The 23448-nt window shown below is 43.6% G+C and overlaps 2 protein-coding genes across 8 annotated transcripts in view; one reads left to right on the forward strand and one right to left on the reverse strand.

The window, feature by feature from the left end:
* LOC135550742 (angiomotin-like) overlaps positions 1-4462 on the forward strand; it is a 68124-nt gene extending 63662 nt beyond the window's left edge. For all 5 annotated transcript variants that reach the window (XM_064981820.1, XM_064981817.1, XM_064981821.1 and 2 more), the window contains one exon: positions 1717-4462. In XM_064981820.1, coding sequence (XP_064837892.1) covers positions 1717-1835 — 119 coding nt within the window. In that variant the 3' untranslated portion in view covers positions 1836-4462. The remainder of the gene's footprint in view (positions 1-1716) is intronic.
* A 2170-nt stretch (positions 4463-6632) lies between these two features.
* LOC135550743 (mitochondrial fission factor-like) lies at positions 6633-23185 on the reverse strand. Of its 3 annotated transcripts, none has more exons than XM_064981823.1 (8): positions 23142-23185; positions 21864-22091; positions 21481-21614; positions 21152-21243; positions 18905-19087; positions 18055-18129; positions 17836-17914; positions 6633-9036 (listed from the first exon to the last, which is right to left on the reverse strand). In XM_064981823.1, exons 2-8 carry the CDS (start codon positions 22072-22074, stop codon positions 8905-8907), a joined length of 906 nt encoding a protein of 301 aa, XP_064837895.1. In that variant the 5' UTR covers positions 22075-22091; positions 23142-23185; the 3' UTR covers positions 6633-8904. The 3 variants fall into 3 exon arrangements, with proteins under 3 accessions (XP_064837895.1, XP_064837897.1, XP_064837896.1); XM_064981824.1 differs by lacking the exon at positions 6633-9036 and adding an exon at positions 14763-17423; XM_064981825.1 differs by lacking the exon at positions 18905-19087.
* Between the last annotated feature and the right edge of the window lie 263 nt (positions 23186-23448).

A 23448-nucleotide genomic window follows, 5' to 3' on the forward strand; every position in this document is an offset into this window, starting at 1 on the left:
AAGCTCATCAAAGGTAAACAATTTAATTTGATTGCTTTTCTGCTTTCCGTGACCAAGTTACCTGCTGCTAGCTGGACAAAATGCTATGCTAGGCTATCGATAAACTTACACAAATGCTTGTCTAGCTTTGGCTGTAAAGCATATTTTGAAAATCTGAGATGACAGGGTAATTAACAAAAGGCTAAGCTGTGTCTCAATATATTTAATTCGTGATTTTCATGAATAGGAATATTTATGTCCGTTGCGTTATGCTAATTAGTGTCAGGCGATGATTACGCTCCCGCATGCGGGATGGGGAGTCACTATTAACAAGTCACACTGTTTATCAGGATTTTTTATGATTATCTCATCTCTGTACCCTGCACATACAATTATCTGTAAGGCCCCTCAGTTGAGCAGTGAATTTCAAACACAGAATCAACCACAAAGACAAGGGAGGTTTTCCAATGCCTCGTGAAGAAGGGCACCTATTGGTAGAAGTAGGCATTGAATATCCCCTTGAACACGGTGAAGTTATTAATTACACTTTGAATAGTCTATCTATACATCCAGTCACTACAAAGATATAGGTGTCTTTCTTAACTCAGTTGCCTGAGAAGAAGGAAACCGCTCAGGGATTTCTCCATGAGGCCAATGGTGACTTTAAATCAGTGACAGAGTTTAATGGCCATGATAGGAGAAAACTTAGTGTGGATCAACAACATTGTAGTTACTCCACAATACTAAGCTAAATGACAGAGTAAAAAGAAGGAAGCCTATACAGAATACAAATATTCCAAATGTGCATCCTGTTTGCAACAAGGCACTAAAGTAATACTCCAACAAATGTGGCAAAACAATTAACTTTTTGTCCTGAATCCAAAGTGCTATGTTTGGGGCTAATCCAATACAACACATTGCCGAGTATAACTCTCCATATTTTCAAGCATAATGGTAGTTGCATCATGTTATGGTATGCTTGTAATCGATAAGAACTGAGAAGTTTTTCAGGAAAATAAAATGAACCGAATGGAGCTAAGCACAGGCAAAATCCACAAGGAAAACCTGGTAGTCTGCTTTCCACCAAAAAACTGTAAGATTAATTCACCTTTCAGCAGGACAATAACCTAAAACACAAGGCCAAATCTACACAACGGAGTTGCTTACAAGAAGCCAGTGAATGTTCCTGAATGGCTGAGTTACAGTTTTGACTTAAATCTGCTTGAAAATCTATGGCAAGACCTGAAAGTGGTTGTCTAGCGATGATCAACAACCAATTTGACAGAGCTTGAAGAATTCTGAAAAGAGGAATGGCCAAATGTTGCAAAACCCAGGTGTGGAAAGCTCTTAGAGACTTACCTAGAAAGACTCACAGCTGTAATTGCTGCCCGAGGTGCTACTACAAAGTATTACATGTATGTAAATTATATATTTCTGTATTTAATTTTCAATACATTTGCTGCAATTTCTAAAAACATGTTTTTCATTTGTCATTATGGGGTATTGTGTGTAGGGGATGGGTGAGGTGAAAAAATCTATTTAATCCATTTTGAATTCAGGCTGTAACACAACAAAATGTTGAATAAGTCAAGGGGTATGAATACTTTCTGAGGGCACTGTATGTGGCTCTGGTCAAGAGCAGTGATCTATATGGGGATTGGGGACTATGATGTCTTTGTTTTGGGGGTAGACATTCCCTTTGATCAGTTGGCTAACCTTCTCCCTATTTGCCTGTAGATGTGCCTGTGTTCCATAGCAGTACCCTGGAAAGGCGTGCCCCTGTGCAGTCCCACCCCCAGCCCCCATCAGGCTCCCAACAGGAGTTGGACAACGACATGGTGGAGGTCCTCATCTGAAACTCAACCCCTGACCTCTGAACCGTGGCCTCTATAGGTCACAGGACAGGACAGGACGGGAGGACAAGTGTGTTTGTGCACTATCGACACACTCACACACAAACATCTTCATACTCACACTTTCAAAATAGGTGAAGGATTACTTTTTTTTTCATTAAAAAATAAATATATGTTTGGTGTTTAAATAGATGTCTGGTGTTTTAACTAGGGTGTGTTAAAATGCACTATTTTTCTAGATGTGTTTTTAATGAACAATACCGTGTTTTAATTAATACCACGTACAGTTTGAGTCAGGAGGTTTTAGTGTTATCAGAATGATCAATTAACTCTCTTGTACAGTGTTGCTGGAGGCTATTGGTTAACTAGCCCCCTTGGACCAAATTTCTTGGCTGCCATTCATTGCATTTATTGCACTACTTATTTTTCTGAGTGTGTTTCAAAACGTTGTTTTTTAACATTTAGTCTGACTTAGGTATTCTTATTTATGTGTGGTAGTACATTATTCACCAATGTTAGATGTGGCACTTGAGTAATCAAAGATATATTGTAAACTACAAAACATTATTTTAACCTGTAAATACTGTATTTAGATACTGTGTGTATGGCATGTGTATCATTTAACTGAACCGAATGGAATAGGTTTTTAGAAGCCATTCGGTTACATGGCACTGCCAGCCAAGGACCACAATGCACTGTTTAAAGTATTGGGGCCCCAGCCTCACATGTCACAGTGGAGAACATAGGGGAGCGAGAATCACACCTTTCTACTGTGGTCCAATGTGCTGCATGTGTTACCCCACTGGATGGGTTCAGTCTCTTTGAAGTACAGTAGAAGAGGTTTGGTGTTCACCAATGTGCCTATGCTTCAGTTATAAGGTTCTCCACCATACCTGTTAAGTGTAATTAATTCCAGTCTGGCTGGGTTTGGTTAGGTTCTTCCGCCCAAACTTGCTTCGAATTATTTTATACCTAAAATAGTCAGTTAAGATTTTAACTTCTAGTTTATGCAACGAACAGACATTCTGGTAATTACCTGTCCTTCTAATTTACAAGCTTGATTGGCATTGTTTATATACAGTGCATTTGAAAGTATTCAGACCCCTTGACCTTAAAAGAAAATGTACGTTACAGCCTTATTCTAAAATGGATTAAATTGTTTTTTTCCCCTCGCCAATTTACACAATACTGCATAATGACAAAGTAAAAACAGGTTTTTAGAGATTTTCGCAAAAAAAAAAAATTATATTACATTTACATAAGTATTCAGACCATTTACTCAGTACTTTGTTGAAGCACCTTTGGCAGCGATTACAGCCTCGAGTTGTCTTGGGTATGACGCTACAAGCTTGTCACACCTATATTTGAGGAGTTTCTCCCATTCTTCTCTGCAGATCCTCTCAAGCTCTGTCAGGTTGGATGGGGAGCGTCGCTGCACAGCTATTTTCAGGTCTCTCTGATTGGGTTCAAGTCCGGGCTCTGGCTGGGCCACTCAAGGACATTCAGAGACTTGTCCCGAAGCCACTCCTGCATTGTCTTGGCTGTGTGCTTAGGGTCGTTGTTCTGTTGAAAGGAAAAACCTGCGCCCCAGTCTTAGGTCCTGAGAGCTCTGGAGCAGGTTTTCATTAAGGATCTCTCTGTACTTTGAGCCGTTCATCTTTCCCTCGATCCTGACTAGTCTCACAGTCCCTGCCGCTGAAAAACTTCCCCACAGCATGATGCTGCCACCACCATGCTTCACCATAGGGATGGTGCCAGGTTTCCTCCAGACGTGACGCTTGGCATTCAGGCCAAAGAGTTCGATCTTGGTTTCATCAGACCAGAGAATCTTGTTTCTCATAGTCTGAGAGTCGTTTAGGTGCCTTTTGGCAAACTTCAAGCAGGCTGTCATGTGCCTTTTACTGAAGAGTGGCTTCCGTCTGGCCACTCTACCGTAAAGGCCTGAATGGTAGTGCTGCAGAGATGGTTGTCCTTTTGGAAGGTTCTCCCATCTCCATAGAGGAACTCTCGAGCTCTGTCAGAGTGACCATCGGTTTCTTGGTCCCCTCCCTGACCAAGTCCCTTGTCCCCCGATAGCTCAGTTTGGCCTGGCGGCCAGCTCTAGGAAGAGTCTTGGTGGTTCCAAACTTCTTCCATTTCAGAATGATGGAGGCCACTGTGTTCTTGGGGACCTTTTAATGCTGCATGAATGTTTTGGTACCCTTCCCCAGATCTGTTTCTCGACACAATCCTGTCTCGGTGCTCTAACGACAATTCCTTCGACCTCATGGCTTGGTTTTTGCTCAGAAACAGGATGCATCTGAGCTCAATTTTTAAAGTCTCATAGCAAAGGGTCTGAATACTTATGTAAATAAGGTATTTGTTTTTTAGGTTTATTAGATTTGCAAAAATTGATAACCTGTTTTTGCTTGGTCATAATGTATGTGTATATTGATGAGGAAAAAGTTTTATTTAATCAATTTTAGAATAAGGCAGTAACCTAACAAAATGTTGAAAAGGGGAAGGGATCTGACTACTTTCCGAATGCACTGTATATGACATTATATGGCTGTGTTTAAAAGCAGACCAATTCTGATCTTTTTCCATTAATTGGTCTTTTGACCAATCAGATCAGCTCTTTTGCCCATTTATTGGAATTTATCAGAATTGGTCTGGCCGTGTGCAGCCTATGTGGTGATAAAATAGTGTTAGCAGTTGAAATCCAAGACAGTTTCATAACTGCACGTCCCTTGCTTTTGACCAAAGGTAACAGCATGAGTTTATCTATAGCTCGTTTTACAGACAACAATCATATAATATATCATGTCAGCAACTTTTTAACAGTGACTTTGAAATATTCACTCACATCACAATCTACGTAGCAGTTGTGAACATTTCCAATCCAAAGCCAAAAATATGGGACCAAATAAACACTCCACCAGCTGGTCACCTGGCTTGAACCCACTATTGTCTGTAGTTTCAAAAGTTTACAAGGGGGGCATTTTCAAACAAGGAGAAAAAAAGGTCAACAATGTGTCTCAAAAAATTGAACTTCCCCTGCTCAAACAAACTGTCCCCTTATATCTACATTTCTTCAACCTGGCTGATGCTAGTAGGCCAGTGTTTAAGAGAACTATGTCAGTGTTGTAACTGAATGAAAAGCACACAGTTTTTGAAAATGTAACATTTGCAGCACAGGAGAGCATTTTCTCCCTGTCTAGTGTCAAGTTGGCTGTCCAGGATAGACAATGGACCCTGGGAGTGGGGACTAAGGTTGAATGCTCTATTATGTTACACTTCAGCTGAGGCTCAGGCCAGACTACCGCATTTGGGGCACCGACCTCCGGGCATTTATAACGCTATTCTATACATTTGTCATGAGGCTAATGAAAAATGTTGCCGTTTTAGAGCTAATTTCCTGCAATTCTACACTTTTTGCCATGGGGCAGAGATCTTTTTTGTTGCTGTTTTATAGCTTATCTCATGCTTTTGTTCACATTTTGACATGAGTCTGGGAAGATTTTGCTGTTTTAAAGCAAATTTCCTGCCTCCCGGGTGGCAGTGTTTAAGGGCGCTTTATTGCAGCGCCAGCTGTGCCACCAGAGACTCTGGGTTCGTGCCCAGGCTCTGTCGTAACCGGCCGCGACTGGGAGGTCCGTGGGGCGACGCACAATTGGCCTAGCGTCGTCCGGGTTAGGGAGGTAGGGATATCCTTGTCTCATCTCACACCAGCGATTCCTGTGGCACACCCAACCCCCCCAAAATGCATTTTTTGTTTTTTGGGGAAATGGGTATGCCCTGCGTGCCTGTTCGGTAATCCATCCCTGCTTAGGCTCATTTGGATGGCTATCAGTTGCACTTGCTGTTTTACCGTATGTAAATCAAAAATGTTCAATGGTTACATTTTAAAAAGGCCAATGGATTTTAATATTCAACTTATTGGGAGAGCCTTAAATGTTCTCTCGTGGTGTGACTGACAGTCATATGGACATTTCAAAGTCCCCATTATCAGGGACTGTACCAGCCTGTACCTGAAGCTTCAGAAGATGTTATTTATACTTAAATTAATGAAACTCTTAAAGCAAAGTTATTCCACTTAATCTGTTCTGATGGCAACTATTTGTTTTCCCATCCGAAGGCCAGTCCTTGAGTCTTGCTTCAAATTCCAACCCTAAATCATAAGGCCTGTGTTCTGAGCCAGGAGCCAAAAAATGTGCTGTATCCATTACTGTTAAACAACAGACAATTTCACAAGTTCTCTCATGTTACAAGTGTTTAACATTTACATGTTTAAGTCACAAAGTGAGCAGTAAGTGCCTGCAGACCTGCCTTATCAGTGTGGTGATGGGAATGATTCTCATCCAACTTTGTATTAATGTTTGTGATCAATCAAGTTGAAGATGGTACTGGTAAACTCACCAACTATCTTTAAAGATGCAAGGTCTTCTAGTATTTTGGTGCATGTTCACAAAGTCAATACAACAGACGCTGCTGTACAATCGCCATTCATGTTGAATTAAATTAATTCTAATCAAGATTGTTTTTTTTTTTACAAAAATCATCTCATGCCATTTCTGTGTGGTTTCACTATGATGTTCTCCTGACAATGTTCCAAATAATGACTTTCCAAATGTTTCAGAAAGTGAGTTCTCTTGGTTTAGAATTAATTTAATTTTTTTAAATAAATAAATATACAATGCGACTCATGTTCATTCTGTGCATTATGCTCTATTGGAATGTTTACTACACATTGATTTAAATTGGGTGGTCTAGACTAAGGTTCAAGCAGTTGAAAGACCCAACAGACAACACAAACCTCACTCAACATTATATCAAATCTAATTTATTAAATACATGTACAAGAAAAGCCTGTGCAACTTCAAAAATTGAAAAATAAAGCCCATGCAATAAATTAGTGCAACATGTACATTCATTGTGATTAACATAATTTGACTTCTGAAAAAATGACTGCATATTTCATTGGATAAACTTAAGTTCCAAGCCACTGAAGTCTTGATTAAATATACACTACATGACCAAAAGTATGTGTGCGCCTGCTTGTCAAACATTTCATTTCAAAATCATGGACATTAATATGGAGTTGGTCCCCCCTTTGCTGCAATAAGTCTCCACTCTCCTGGGAGAGCTTTCCACAAGATGTTGGAACATTGCTGCAGGGACTGATGTTAGGAGATTAGGCCTGGCTCGCAGTCGGCGTTCCAATTAATTCCAAAGGTACTCGATGTGGTTGGTCAGGACTCAATGCAGGCCAGTCAAGTTCTTCCACAAACCATTTCTGTATGGACCTCGCTTTGTGCACAGGGCATTGTCATGCTGAAACAGGAAAGGGCCTTCCCCAAACTGTTGCCACAAAGTTGGAAGCACAGAATTGTCTAGAATGTCATTGTTTGCTTTAGCGTTAAGATTTCCCTTCACTGGAACTAAGGGGCCTAGTCGGAACCATGAAAAACAGCCCCAGACTATTACTCCAAACTTTACAGTTGGCACTATGCAGTCGGGCAGGTAGCGTTCTCCTGGCATCCGCCAGACCCAGATTAGTCTGTCGGTTTGCCAGATGGTGAAATGTGATTCATCACTCCATAGAACGCGTTTCCACTGCTCCAGAGTCCAATGGCGGCGAGCTTTACACCACTCCAGCTGGCGCTTGTGCATGGTGATCTTAGGCTTGTGTGACTGCTTGGCCATGGAAACACATTTCATTGTGTTGACGTTGCTTCCAGAGGCAGTTTGTAACTCAGTAGTGAGTGTTGCAACCGAGGACTAACGGTTTTTACGTCTGTCTATGGGGATTACATGGCTGTGTGTTCAATTCTATACACCTGTCAGCAACGGGTGTGGCTGAAAGAGTTTGAAGGGGTGTCCACATACCTTTGTATATATAGTGTAGGTCTTAGAACCTTATTACCTATGTACTGTCTGCAACTGATTACAATTTAGGCTTCTTTATGTCTGAAGAGTTCCAAGTAAATCATGCCATAATGGTTTTCTTGATACTTCAGACCAGTTACCAACTGACTTATGGCGATCCACCCCCAGATACAGGGGCTATGGGAAGAGACTACCAACTACATTCAAATGTTACAAGTTGTGTTTTGACAGACCTATGACTTGAATCTGATTATCCAACCTAGCCACCAGAATGTAGCAGAGCTTCAGCAGTAACACCATCACCTCCTCCAGCCGTGGTAAACACTAGCTGTCCAGGTCAGACGGCCAATCCTTTATGCATGAATCAATCCCTGATTATGTTGAAATTGGCCAGCCTCCACCTTGACAATGCATTGTCATTTATTTTTATGTTTTTTACCTTTGCACACTAACTCTCAACACCCTCATTCGATCCTCAGTCCTAAGGCCCTACTTAAAGGGGAAGTTCCCTGATTTTTACATTTAAATGACTTATTTTCACTTTCTGTGCTTGTAGTTGATCCCCAAACAGTTTGTTTATTAAATATATATTATATTAGAGAAAATGTCTTTCATATCACGTCAAAATTCCATTCTAAATTGTTTCTGCTCTCAATATTTATTTATTTATTTCACTGTCCCAATAAATCCATATTTTTGTTGTAAACAGAACCATTCAAACATGGATTTATGGCACAGTGGACTTTTTAAAAACTGAGTAAAGAGACATTCAGAATGGGATTCTTATGTAATGTGGAGTGTTTTAGAGTTTTCCAATATGCTTTCGACATATTTGGATATTGCATTATAGTCAATGGCAAATGATGACAACCAATTTTCTCTGTAAGGAAACAAATAAAACAATTAAAAGTTTGGGAATCAACTACAACAGAAAGAGTGAAAATAAGGCCACATGTAAAAATGGATGAACTGTCCCTACTTAAGTGGTCCAAACGACTTCCTTTCCTCCCCTGGCCTTGAAAAAAATATGAGGGAAGAGATGCCATTTTAAACAATAGATGCTGAGCACCTAACACCAACATGTGTATGTAAATAAGTGCACTGCAATACCCAGCTGAGTGGATGTGTAATGCAGAGTTGAGCAAAGTAGCTGGTTGGAGGGTTGTAGTGCAGATGAGTGGGCTGTTTGAATTACGTGTGTCTGTTATCTGCGTATCCAGAGCCATCCGTTGAGCAGGCAGGCAGAAAGGAGCAGGGAGAAGAGCACCAGCTCTGTCTGTCTGCATTCAGCATTCTGCCTTTCCAGACCCGCCAGACGACGACTCATCTTTACCACCTGGACACGAGAGAGAAGGGTGCTGATCTGTTATAATCAAATCTTATTGGTCACATACACATATTTACAGATTGTATTGCGGGTGTAGCGAAATGCTTGTGTTCCTAGTTCCAAAAGTGCAGTAATATTTGGTATTTTATTAGGATCCCCATGAGCGGTTGCCGAAGCTACTCTTCCTGGAGTCCACACAAAACATGAAACATAATACAGAACATCATTAGACAAGAACAGTTCAAAGACAGAACAACAGATTTTTAAAAAGGCACACATAGTTTGTGTGTATGCATTGATATGTAGCCTATCTAGATCAAATAGAGGAGAGGCGTTGTGCCGCAAGGTGTTGCTTCATCTGTTTTTGGAAACCAGGTTTGCTGTTAATTTGAGCAATAGGAGATGGACGTTCCACGCAATAAGGGCCTTGTTTATTGTACGTTTTCTTGAATTTGTTCTGGATTTGGGGACTATGAAAAGAACCCTGGTGGCATAAGTGTGTGTGTCAGAGCTGTGTTTAAGTTGACTATGTAAAACATTTGGTATTTTCAACACATACATTTGTAAAAAAAAATTCACCTTTATTTAACCAGGTAGGAAAGCTCTCATTTAACTGCAACCTGGTCAAGATAAAGCAAAACAGTGCGACACAAACAACAGAGTTACACATGGAATAAACAAACGTACAGTCAATAACACAATAGGAAAAAAAAGTGTATATACAGTGTGCACAAATGGTGTGAGGAGGGAAGGCAATAAATAGGCCATAGTAGCGAAGTAATTACAATTTAGTAAATTAACACTGGAGTGATCGATGTGCAAGTAGAAATACTGGTGTGCAAAACAGCAAAAAAGTAAATAAAAACAATATGGGGATGAGGTAGGTAGATTGGATGGGCTGTGTACAGCTGCAGCGATCGGTTAGCTGATGTTGAGTGAGGGAGATAAGTGTCCAACTTCAGTGATTTTTGCAATTTGTTCCAGTCATTGGCAGCAGAGAACTGGAAAGAAAAGTGGCCAAATGAGGTGTTGGCTTTGGGGATGACCAGTGAGATATACCTGCTGGAGCGCGTGCTACAGGTGAGTGTTGTTATTGTGACCAGTGAGCTGAGATAAGGAAGAGCTTTACCTAGCAAAGACTTATAGATGACCTGGAGCCAGTGGGTCTGGTGACGGATATGTCAAAGCAAGGGCTGATTTCAAGGTTTTACTGCTAACCTACAAAGCATTACATGGGCTTGCTCCTACCTATCTCTCTGATTTGGTCCTGCCGTACATACCTACACGTACGCTACGGTCACAAGACGCAGGCCTCCTAATTGTCCCTAGAATTTCTAAGCAAACAGCTGGAGGCAGTGCTTTCTCCTATAGAGCTCCATTTTTATGGAACGGTCTGCCTACCCATGTCAGAGACGCAAACTCGGTCTCAACCTTTAAGTCTTTACTGAAGACTCATCTCTTCAGTGGGCCATATGATTGAGTGTAGTCTGGCCCAGGAGTGGGAAGGTGAACAGAAAGGCTCTGGAGCAACAAACCGCCCTTGCTGTCTCTGCCTGGCCGGTTCCCCTCTTTCCACTAGGATTCTCTGCCTCTAACCCTATTACAGGGGCTGAGTCACTGGCTTACTGGGGCTCTCTAATGCCGTCTCTGGAAGGGGTGCGTCACCTGAGTGGGTTGATTCACTGATGTGGTCATCCTGTCTGGGTTGGCGCCCCCCCTTTGAGGGCTATACTCAGCCTTGTCTCAGGATGGTAAGTTGGTGGTTGAAGATATCCCTCTAGTGGTGTGGGGGCTGTGCTTTGGCAAAGTGGGTGGGGTTATATCCTTCCTGTTTGGCCCTGTCCGGGGGTGTCCTCGGATGGGGCCACAGTGTCTCCTGACCCCTCCTGTCTCAGCCTCCAGTATTTATGCTGCAGTAGTTTATGTGTCGGGGGGCTGGGGTCAGTTTGTTATATCTGGAGTACTTCTCCGGTCCAATTCGGTGTCCTGTGTGAATCTAAGTGTGCATTCACTAATTCTCTCCTTCTCTCTCTCTTTCTCTCTCTCGGAGGACCTGAGCCCTAGGACCATGCCCCAGGACGACCTGACATGATGACTCCTTGCTGTCCCCTGTCAACCTGGCCGTGCTGCTGCTCCAGTTTCAACTGTTCTGCCTTATTATTATTCGACCATGCTGGTCATTTATGAACATTTGAACATCTTGGCCATGTTCTGTTATAATCTCCACCCGGCCCTGCCAGAAGAGGACTGGCCACCCCACATAGCCTGGTTCCTCTCTAGGTTTCTTCCTAGGTTTTGGCCTTTCAAGGGAGTTTTTCCTAACCACCGTGCTTCTACACCTGCATTGCTTGCTGTTTGGGGTTTTAGGCTGGGTTTCTGTACAGCACTTTAAGATATCAGCTGATGTACGAAGGGCTATATAAATAAATTTGATTTGATTTGATGTAGCGAGGGCCAGCCGACGAGAACATACAGGTCGCAGTGGTGGGTGGTATATGGGGCTTTGGTGACAAAACGGATGGCACTGTGATAGACTGCATCCAATTTGCTGAGTAGAGTGTTGGAGGCTATATTGTAAGTGACATCGCCGAAGTCAAGGATCAGTATGATAGTCCGTTTTATGAGGATACGTTTGGCGGCGTGAGAGGAGGCTTTGTTGCGAAATAGGAAGCCGATTCTAGATTTGATTTTGGATTGGAGATGTTTAATATGAGTCTGGAAGGAGTTTACAGTCAAGCCAGCCACCTAGGTATTTGTAGTTGTCCACATATTCTAAGTCAGAACCGTCCAGAGTAGTGATGCTAGTCGGGCGGGTGCGGGCAGCGATCAGTTGAAAAGCATGCATTTTGTGTTACTTGCATTTAAGAGTAGTTGGAGTCCACGGAAGGAGTGTTGTATGCCACTGAAGCTCGTTTGGAGGTTTGCTAACAGTGTCCAAAGAAGGGCCAGATGTATACAGAATGGTGTCGCCTGAGTAGAGTTGGATCAGGGAAAATCACCTGCAGCAAGAGCAACATCGTTGATATATACAGAGAAAAGAGTCGGCCCGAGACTTGAATCCTGTGGCACCCCCATAAAGACTGCCAGAGGTTCGGACAACAGGCCCTCCGATTTGACACACTGAACTCTGTCTGAGAGGTAGTTGTTGAACCAGGCAAGGCAGTCATTAGAAAAACCAAGGATATTGAGTCTGCCAATAAGAATACGATGATTGAAAGAGACGAAAGCCTTGGCCAGGTCGATGAAGACGGCTGCACAGTACTGTCTTTTATCAATGGCGGTTATGATATCGTTTTTAGGACCTTGAGCGTGGCTGAGGTGCACCCGTGACCAGCTCGGAAACCGGATTGCACAGCAGAGAATTGTGGGATTCGAAATGGTCAGTGATCTGTTTATTAACTTGGCTTTCGAAGACTTTAGAAATGGATGGATATAGGTCTGTAACAGTTTGGGTCCAGGGTGTCACCCCCTTTGAAGAGGGGGCCGACCGCGGCAGCTTCCCAATCTTTAGGGATCTCGGACGATACGAAAGAAGTTGAACAGACTGGTATTAGGGATTGCAACAATGGTGGTGGATATTTTTAGAAATAGAGGGTCAAGATTTGCCCAGCTGATTTGTACGGGTCCATGTTGTGCAGCTCTTTCAAAACATCTGCTATCTGGATTTGGGTGAAGGAGAAGCTGGGGAGGCTTGGGCAAGTAACTGCGGGGGTTGTGGAGCAGTTGGCCGGGGTTGGGGTAGCCAGGAGGAAAGTATGGCCAGCCGTAGAGAAATGCTTATTGAAATTCCATATTATTGTGGATTTATCGGTGGTGACAGTGTTGCCTAGCTTCAGTGCAGTGGGTAGCTGGGAGGAGGTGCTCTTATTCTCCATGGACTTTACAATGTCCCAAAACTTTCTGGAGTTAGAGCTACAGGATACAAATTTATTTTTGGAAAAGCTAGCCTTTGCTTTCCTAACTGACTATGTGTACTGGTTCCTGACTTCCCTAAAAAGTTGCACATCGCGGGGACTATTCGATGCTAGTGCAGTCCGCCACAGGATGTTTTTGTGCTGGTTGAGGGCAGTCAGGTCTGGAGTGAACCAAGGGCTATATCTGTTCTTAGTTCTACATTTTTTGAAAGGGGCATGCTTATTTAAGATGGTGAGGAAATTACTTTTAAAGAATGACCTGGCATCCTCATCCGATGGGATGAGGTCAATGATTCTTACGAAATAATATCTAAAAAGTCACAACAATACACAAAAATCTAAAATTAAAATGGAATTAAGAAATATATAAATATTAGGATGAGCATTGTCGGAGTGGCATTGACTAAAATTCAGTAGAATAGAATACAGTATATGCACATGAAATTACTATGTAAACATAATTAAAGTGACCTGTGATTCCATGTCTATGTACACTGCTTAAAAAAATAAAGGGAACACTTAAACAACACAATGTAACTCCAAGTCAATCACACTTCTGTGAAATCAAACTGTCCACTTAGGAAGCAACACTGATTGATAATAAATTTCACATGCTGTTGTGCAAATGGAATAGACAACAGGTGGAAATTATAGGCAATTAGTAAGACACCCTCAATAAAGGAGTGGTTCTGCAGGTGTTGACCACAGACCACTTCTCAGTTCCTATGCTTCCTGGCTGATGTTTTGGTCACTTTTGAATGCTGGCGGTGCTTTCACTCTAGTGGTAGCATGAAACAGAGTCTACAACCCACACAAGTGGCTCAGGTAGTGCAGCTCATCCAGGATGGCACATCAATGCGAGCTGTGGCAGGAAGGTTTGCTGTGTCTGTCAGCATAGTGTCCAGAGCATGGAGGCGTTACCAGGAGACAGGCCAGTACATCAGGAGACGTGGAGGAGGCCATAGGAGGGCAACAACCCAGCAGCAGGACCGCTACCTCCGCCTTTGTGCAAAGAGGACAGACGTGACAGAGTCTGGAGACGCCGTGGAGAACGTTCTGCTGTCTGCAACATCCTCCAGCATGACTTGTTTGGCGGTGGGTCAGTCATGGTGTGGGGTGGCATTTCTTTGGGGGCCGCACAGCCCTCCATGTGCTCGCCAGAGGTAGCCTGACTGCCATTAGGTACCGAGATGAGATCCTCAGACCCCTTGTGAGACCATATGCTGGTGCGGTTGGCCCTGGGTTCCTCCTAATGCAAGACAATGCTAGACCTCATGTGGCTGGAGTGTGTCAGCAGTTCCTGCAAGAGGAAGGCATTGACGCTATGGACTGGCCTGCCCGTTCCCCAGACCTGAATCCAATTGAGCACATCTGGGACATCATGTCTCGCTCCATCCACCAACACCACGTTGCACCACAGACTGTCCAGGAGTTGGCGGATGCTTTAGTCCAGGTCTGGGAGGAGATCACTCAGGAGACCATCCGCCACCTCATCAGGAGCATGTCCAGGCATTGTAGGGAGGTCATACAGGCACGTGGAGGCCACACACACTACTGAGCCTCATTTTGACTTGTTTTAAGGACATTACATCAAAGTTGGATCAGCCTGTAGTGTGGTTTTCCACTTTAATTTTGAGTGGGACTCCACATTCAGACCTCCATCGGTTGATAAATTTGATTTCCATTGATAATTTGTGTGATTTTGTTCAGTACATTCAACTATGTAAATAAAAAAGTATTTAATAAGAATATTTCATTCATTCAGATCTAGGATGTGTTATTTACATTTACATTTAAGTCATTTAGCAGACGCTCTTGTAGTGTTCCCTTTCTTTTTTTGAGGCAGCAGCCTCTAAGGTGCAGGGTTGAGTAACCGGGTGTTAGCCGGCTTGTGATGTCTATTTAACAGTCTGATGGCCTTGAGATTGAAAAACAGCTTCTGTCTCTGCCACAGCTTTGATGCCCTGTACTGACCTCACCTTCATGATAGCGGGGTGAACAGGCCGTATAGCGGGGTGAACAGGCCGTGGATCGGGTGGTTGATGTCCTTGATGATATTTTTGGCCTTCCTGTGACATTGGGTGTAGTAGGTGTCCTGGAAGGCAGGGAGTGTGCCCCTGGCGATGCGCTGGGCAGACCACACCACCCTCTGGAGAGCCCTGAGATTGCGATTGGTGCAGTTGCCGTACCAGGTGGTGATACAGCCCGACAGAATGCTCTCAATTATGCATCTGTAAAAGTTTGAGGGTCTTAGGGTCCAAGCCAAATGTTTTCAGCCTCCTGAGGTTGAAGAGGTGCTGTTGTGCCTTCTTCACCACACTGTCTGTGTGAGTGGACCATTTCGATCGTCAGTGATGTGTACGCCGAGGAACTTTAAGCTTTCCACCTTCACTGCGGTACCGTCAATGTGGATAGGGGCGTGCTCCCTCTGCTTTATCCTGAAGTCCACAATCAGCTCCTTTGTTTGTTGTCGTTGAGGGAGAGGTTATTTTCCTGGCACCACTCCGCCAGGGCCCTCATCTCCTCCCGGTAGGCTGTCTCGTCATTGTTGGTAATCAGGCAAACTATGGCTCCGAGCTTGATAATCTTGGAGGGTACTAGAGTGTTGAAGGCTGAGCTAGTCAATGAAGAGCATTCTTACATAGGTATTCCTCTTGTCCAGGTGGGATAAAGCAGTGTACAGTTCAATGGCGATTGCATCGTCTGTAGATCTATTGGGGCGGTAAGCAAATTGAAGTGGGTCTAGGGTGTCAGGTAAGGTAGAGGTCATATGATCCTTAACTAGCCTCTCATAGCACTTCATGATGACAGAAGTGGGTGCTATGGGGTGATAGTCAGTTCAGTTACCTTTACTTTCTTGGGTACAGGAACAATGGTAGACATCTTGACGCAAGTGGGGACAGCAGACTGGGATAGGGAGAGATTAAATATGTCCGTAAACACTCCGCCAGCTGGTCTGCGCATGCTCTGAGCACGCGGCTAGGGATGCCGTCTGGTCCGGCAGCCTTGCGAATGTTAACAGGCTTAATGTCTTACTCATGTCGGCCACGGAGAATGAGAGACCACAGTCCCTGGGAGCAGGCTGCGTCGATGGCACTGTGTTATCCTCAAAGCGGGCGAAGAAGGTGTTCAGCTTGTCTGGGAGCAAGACGTCGGTGTCTATGACGTGGCTGGTTTTCCCTTTGTAATCCGTGATTGTCTGTAGACCCTGCCACAAACGTCTCGTGTCAGCCGATGAACTGCGACTCCACTTTGTCTCTGTACTGACGTTTTTCCTGTTTGATTGCCTTACGGAGGGAATAACTACACTTGTTGGTATTCGTCCATATTCCCAGTCACCTTGCCATGGTGAAATGAGGTGGTTTGCGCTTTCAGCTTAGTGTGAATGCTACCATCTATCCACGGTTTCTGATTTGGGTAGGTTTTAGTCATCACAGTGGGAACAACATCTATACACTTCCTAATGAACTCTGTTACCGTGTCCGTGTATAGGTCAACGATATTATCCGAGGCTAGCCATAACATATCCCAGTCCGCGTGATCAAAACAATCTTGAAGCATGGATTCCGATTGGTCAGACCAGAGTTGAATAGTCCTTAGCACATGTACTTCCTGTTTGAGTTTCTGTCTATAGGAAGGGAGGAGCAAAATGGAGTCGTGAACTGATTTGCAGAAGGGAGGGCCTTGTAAGCATCCTGGAAGAGAGAATAGCAGTGGTCAAGAGGTTTCCCAGCACAAGTACTGCAGTTAATGTATTGATTGAACTTAGGTAGCGTTTTCCTCATTTGGTTTGTTAAAATCCACAGCTAAAATAAATGCGGCCTCAGGATATGTGGTTTCCAGTTTGCATGAAGTCCATTGTAGTTCCTTGAGGGCCATTGTGGTATCGGCTTGAGGGGGAATATACACAGCTGTGACTATAACCGAAGAGAATTCTCTTGAGAGGTAATACCGTCAGCATTTGATTGTAAGGTATTCTAGGTTGGGTAAACAAAAGGACTTGAGTTTGTGTACGTTATCAAAAATCACACCATGAGTGGTTAATCATGAAACACACCACCGCCAATCTTCCCGGAGAGTTCTTTATTCCTGTCTGCGCGGTGTACTGAGAACCCAGCTGGCTGTAGGGACGGAGACAGTATATCCGGAGAGGGCCATGATACCGTGAAACAAAGTATGCCACAGTCCCCGATGTCTCTCTGGAAGAAGATCCTCGTCCTGGGCTTGTCTACTTTATTGACCAGAGACTGAACATTAGCGAGTAATATACTCGGAAGCGGTGGATGGTGTGCCTCCCTCCTGAGCCGGACGAGAAGTCTATTCCGATTACCTCTTCACCGCCAGCAGCGTCTTGGAGCAGCCTCTGGGATAAGTTCAATTGCCCTGGGGTGTGCAAAAAAAGGATCCAATTCGGTAAAGTCGTATTCCTGGTCGTAATGCTGGTGAGTTACCGCCATTCTGATATCCAAGAGTTCTTTCCGGCTGTATGTAATAACACAAAAAACATTCTGGGCTAATAGTGTAAGAAATAACACACACAAAAACAAAATACTGCAAAGTTGCTGAGGAGCTAGAAGCAGAGCTGCCATGTCTGTCGGTGACATCTTACTCATTATACTGTAAGTAACCGATTATTTTTACAAAGCATTTGGCATAGTGTAAAGATGGCCTCGATTTCTGAGCCTGTTTGAGAAAAGACAAATTACATAAATACAACATACAAGTATCCATAACACAAGCATTTTTAGTGCCTCAACAATGGCCAGAAGAAAATATAGAAGATATGGCTTCTGGCTCCATCTACTGGTAAAATACTGGCTACTCAACCTGGCAGCATGGACTGAACCAAAGAGTACAGCAACACTAACAGTAAGGGGGTAATTCGCCTGCTTACCTGTCTCCTAAGTACGATGAACTCCACAGCTGCGGCACTTCCCTCATCATCTGGGCTCATCCAGGAGTCCTGCATGGCACTGCCAACCACACACACAGGGATACATGTAAATGGCACATGCACACACCACAATTAAATACTTTAGGCTTCTGAAAACAGGGTTTCTTCGAACCCCGGAACACACCCAATAATAGTAAATGGCTTGCCAGAACTTGTCACCTTTTCCTGGCTGGTTCAACGTACACAGGGGGTGCCTCGACCACAGCAGTCGTTGGATGTTCAGGATAACTGAACCTTTAAACCAGGGAGAGACCACAGTCTGCAAAGGGGCCTTCAAAACAAGGCAGAGAAACAACAGGGAGGGATCCAGAAAGAAGAAAAAGCAACCAGAGGACAACAAAAGCCAGCATAAAGCAGTAGTAGGATGAAGTCGCCCCATGGATTTTATTTTTTTTATTTTACCTTTATTTAACCAGGCAAGTCAGTTAAGAACCAATTCTTATTTTCAATTACGGCCTAGGAACAGTGGGCTAACTGCCTGTTCAGGGGCAGAACGACAGATGTGTACCTTGTCAGCTTCCAGTTACTAGTCAGATGCTCTAACCACTAGGCTACCCTGCCGCTGATCAGTTCTCCGTTGTCTGTAAAGGCTACGGTTAGGATTATGGGAGGGTGAGCTGATCCAAGATCTGTGCCTACTGGAAACTTCTACCCTAAGCAAGAGCAAAGCAGGGAGAAGTGACAAGCAGAGTTTAGAGTGCTTCGGGACAGTTCATCAAGGTAAAGGATTAGTCAGTAATTGATTAACACTATGATTCAACAAAAGTTGTGAGTAATGGAAGTTATCATGAAGACAATAATGTATCCTTATCTCGAAGCAAAGGCTTTGAGACAGAATCCATATCTTGAGGGAAAAGGCTTGCAAAGAAAATTTGAATTAGTAGTGTAACGACAGACATGCATGCCAAAGCAAGGAAGGAATGGAAGGAAGTTAGGTGCAATTTGTTACAATTTAGGAGTGGGTAGGCAGGGGTCACTCAGGAAGGAGAAGGTAGGAGTTGCCCCTAACCTGTATTTCTGTGTGACAGTCTGCAGGAGGCGCTGTGAGGCCTGTTGGCCCAGTTCCTTGGCGGCCTGAAGCATGGTCGTTGGGGACAGGTGGCTGGGTGGGATGGCAGGGAGCCCCAGGGGCATGGGCAGGGGGTTTGCAGCAGCAGCGGAGCGCTTAGGGGGGCGTCCTGCACCGCCACGACTATAACAGTCACAAGGGAGGGGTGGATAGGGTCACCACAAAAGACAGAGGTTAGACAAAGAGGGGTACAACTGTTACCAAGCATTGTGACAAGGCCACATAACTTCAATTGACTCACATGACTGACCATCTGCCTGGCTTCACGCTGCCTCAAATATAACCAACATATAGTTGAAGTCGGAAGTTTACATACACATTAACCAAATACATTTAAACTCGGTTTTTTCGTTGAAATTCCTGGTCTTTGGATAGTTAGGATCACCACTTTATTTTAAGAATGTGAAATGTCAGAATAACAGTAGAGATAATGATTTCTTTCAGCTTTTATTTATTTCATCACATTCCCAGTGGGTCAGAGGTTTACATACACTCAATTAGTATTTGGTAGCATTGCCTTTAAATTGTTTAACCTGGGTCAAACGTTTCGGGGAGCCTTCCACAATAAGTTGGGTGAATTTTGGCCCATTCCTCCTGACAGAGCTGGTGTAACTGAGTCAGGTTTGTAGGCCTCCTTGCACACACACACTTTTTCAGTTCTGCCCACAAATTTTCTATGGGATTTAGGTCAGGGCTTTGTGATGGCCATTCCAATACCTTTACTTTGTTGTCCTTAGGCCATTTTGCCACAACTTTGGAAGTATGCTTGGGGTCATTGTCCATTTAGAAAACTCATTTGCGACCAAGCTTTAACTTCCTGACTGATGTCTTGAGATGTTGCTTCAATATATCCACATAAATGTCCCTCCTCATGATGCCATATATTTTGTGAAGTCCACTAGTCCCTCCTGCAGCAAAGCACCACAACATGATGCTGCCACCCCTAAGCCTCACGGTTGGGATGGTGTTCTTCGGCTTGCTCGGTTTTGGAGCAGTGGCTTCTTCCTTGCTGTGCGGCTTTTCAGGTTATGTCGATATAGGACTTGTTTTACTGTGGATATAGATACTTTTGTACACGTTTCCTCCAGCATCTTCACAAGGTTCTTTGCTGTTGTTCTGGGATTGATTTGCACATTTCGCACCAAAGTACGTTCATCTCTCGGAGACAGAACGAGTCTCCTCCCTGACTGGTATGACGGCTGCGTGGTCCCATGGTGTATATTCCTGCGTAGTATTATTTGTACAGATGAACGTGGTACCTTCAGGCGTTTGGAAATTTTTCTTCTGAGGTCATGGCTGATTTATTTTGATTTTCCCATGATGTCAAGCAAAGAGGCACTGAGTTTGAAGGTAGGCCTTGAAATAAATCCACAGCTACACCTCCAATTGACTCAAATTATGTCAATTAGCCTAAAAAGCTTCTTAAGCCATGACAATTTTCTTGAATTTCTCAAGCTGTTTAAAGGCAGTCAACTTAGTGCATGTAAACCTCTGACCCAGTGGAGTTGTGATACAGTGAATTATAAGGGAAATAATCTGTCTGTAAACAATTGTTCGAAAAATGACTTGTGTCATGCAAAGTAGATGTCCTAACCGACTTGCCAAAACTATAGTTTGTTAACAAGAAATGTGTGGAGTGGTTGAAGAACGAGTTTTAAATGACTCCAACCTAAGTGTATGTAAACTTCAGACTTCAACTGTATAAGGAGAGGCTAGAGATGAGAAGAACCAATGTTTTGTCTCCCTCCGCTGGAAACACAACTCAAAAGGAGGAGGACATAGCAGTATGGGCCTCAGGCAGTGCAAAGTCAATAGAATTTAGAATGTCCCAAGCCGACAATGCAACTTTTCCTTTGTGCCTTTCTGAAAGGTTCCAGGTTTGAAAGGGCAGGCAAGCGTTATGTTGAAAGACTGAACAAGGGTCAAAATAATGCTACTATGCTTACATACAGCCAAGTTGTTTCGTACACAAGGTGATAAAAACTAACAAACGTTGTGTTTTAAAGTGAAGTGTTCTGAAAATATTCAGCACCATGTGTTTTGGGAGCTTTTTTCTCGGCTTATCAGGAAGCGTTGGACATGTAACCCCCTCGCTGGTCCAAGGAAAGAGCTGGATTGTTATAGTGACAATCACAGGCTTCCCAAAAATAGTTCATTAGTGTTTAATCCAATGTGTCTTGTACTTACAAGGTGGGGGTGTGCAGTGCCTGTTTGGAGGTGGGGGTGTCAGGGTCACTCCTGCCAAAAGCCTGGTCACTGTAGGACCTCCGCAGGGGACTCTGTCACAGGAGAGAGAAAGAGTAACATGAGTTAAATGGTGAGAGTAGGACCAGATGGAAGCTGCTGGTAATGTTTCAATCCAGGTGGTGTCTGCATATTGAATCATTTAAACAGCTTTGATGAATGATATTCTGAGCAATGGCTTAACACTGCATGCATCAGTCACACTACATTCATCCAATTATTGTCAGACAACTTGTTCCCAAACAAAAAGTCCAGTCTGCAGTCTCACATACCTGCACTGGTTCCCTCATGTAGGGGTCTCTGTCCCAGGCACCTTGCTGCTGTGCCTCCCATGCAAGCCCCAAGGGGAGGGCTGAGTTGTGCTTGGATGGCGTGAACAGTGGACGGGGGCTCATGTCCGGGGCATCTATTATTAAGTCAGAGGTATCAGAACACAGATATGATAGGAACTCACACAAAGATCCCATGACTGCTCCAACTCAAATCTTGAGAACATCTAAAGAGCTTTATATCCAGCATTGTAAAGTGGCTAAAGGAGTTGTTCTTCTGACAGGTCTCCATTCTATCCCAACTCCACTTCTAACTTAAGACACATAAAATACCTCCCGTTTTGTATTTATTAATAGGCCTACCTACAGACCAGACATGCGCCCACCTGTGAGAGACAGCCTGTCTGGGATGTGCATGCTATAGGAAGCGGGACGCTCAGCACGCCCCTGCCTCGCCTCTTCCCCTCCCTGTCCCATGCCTGGCCCCACTCTCAGCCGGTCCGGGACACGCATCTTCTGGTTGATGGCCTCAGAGAAGACGGGATCACGGCCGCCACGCACCTGGGAAACGTCACCCCGAAACCCCGAAGAGGCCATGGTAGCTCTATCAGCTGCTGTGGTAAGTAAAAAATGTGTCACAACTTTTGAAATCTCTGAAAAGACTATACTACCCTTGTAAGACTATAGTTGGATGGAGTTAGCTAGCTGATTAGGCAACAGGATTAGTCAAATTTGAGTATATTGGTTTTCCTGCAGTGCGGATTAGCTGTGACTATCACTTAATCTCGGGGCATGTAAAGTCAAAGCAGATGGCAGGCAGCTCAATTAATTTCAATTAGATGTGAGAACTACGTAGCTAGGTACTAAACACCACTAGGTATTAAATTTGAGTTCTTGTTCATACATCAACGTATTTATGTCTGGATAACTATGGCTGAAGACAATTGTTGTAGGTCGTCAAAATAGATGTGAGAAAAACTAATGATAAACTAAGTCGCTAGCTAAATCGACAAGTTGGTTCATGTAAACCAGTGTTGACATATTTGTGGCCAGTCAGCTAGCAAGCATAGCCATCTAGCCTGAAAGAGCTATCAACTAACGTTAGCATTGAAAATAAGAATTTGTTCTTAACTGACTTGCCTAGTTAAATAAAGGTAAAATATTTAGCTTACATGCTAACTGATAAGCTAGCGACTAAAGCTACTAGTTAGCTGGCCAAAGCGCTGACCTGCAAGTTACTCCTCCGGTCAGTCATCTTTCTTAGCTACTTGTTGCACTCAGACACCAAGGGCTATGGCTACAAAGGGGCAAACGCGCTAGATACTAATCTATTTTCCATCATCATGCTTTGATCATTATCCTGTTCTCGTCACACTTTCTACATCAAAATAACCCAAATAAATTCAAAATATAGCTAGATAGAAAGATGACTGACCTGAGGAGTAACTTGCAGGTCAGCGCTCTTTGGCCAGCTAACTAGTAGCTTTAGTCATTAGCTTATCAGTTAGCATGCAAGCTAAATCTGATAGTCAAATTGGTCAACTAAATCCGCAGCAATGTTGAAATTATCTTTGACAACGTAGCTACACAGTTTATCCACACCAAATATGTATCTAGCTCCCTAAACTTTTTTTAGAAAGTTGACATTAGACGACCCTACTTACCTTCACTGCGAAGCGCTGCAAAAATGTTGACAACAGACCGCCCCCTTTCGCTGTGTTGACGCACGCAACCGTCTGTGATTGGTGGGTTAGGGAAATTGACATGTCTTCATATATCCATTCGACAGGCTCAAACATTATGGATATTAAAATGCTCTTTATTGATATAACGTTTACTTTCTGTAAAGGTGAATGGTCTTCAATGGTAAACTAGGCCTGTCAACTATTTCAAATGGGCATTTTATTCAACAGCAAATACGAGACAGATGACCATTTGCTTCAGTGAACTTTCAAGTGTAATAACTTTACA

The sequence above is a fragment of the Oncorhynchus masou genome, chromosome 12 (genome assembly GCF_036934945.1).
Source record: "Oncorhynchus masou masou isolate Uvic2021 chromosome 12, UVic_Omas_1.1, whole genome shotgun sequence".
NCBI lineage: Eukaryota > Metazoa > Chordata > Actinopteri > Salmoniformes > Salmonidae > Oncorhynchus > Oncorhynchus masou.

Bases quoted from the DNA above. Each gene is read 5' to 3' on its own strand.
- LOC135550743 (XM_064981823.1), bottom strand. From the start codon at position 22,074: ATGGCCTCTTCGGGGTTTCGGGGTGACGTTTCCCAGGTGCGTGGCGGC. The intron at 19,088-21,151 runs GTAAGTACAAGA...TGACTGTTATAG, and splicing joins GCACTGCACACCCCCACCTT to TCGTGGCGGTGCAGGACGCC. The intron at 18,130-18,904 runs GTTAGGGGCAAC...CCTGGTTTAAAG, and splicing joins ACTGTCACACAGAAATACAG to GTTCAGTTATCCTGAACATC.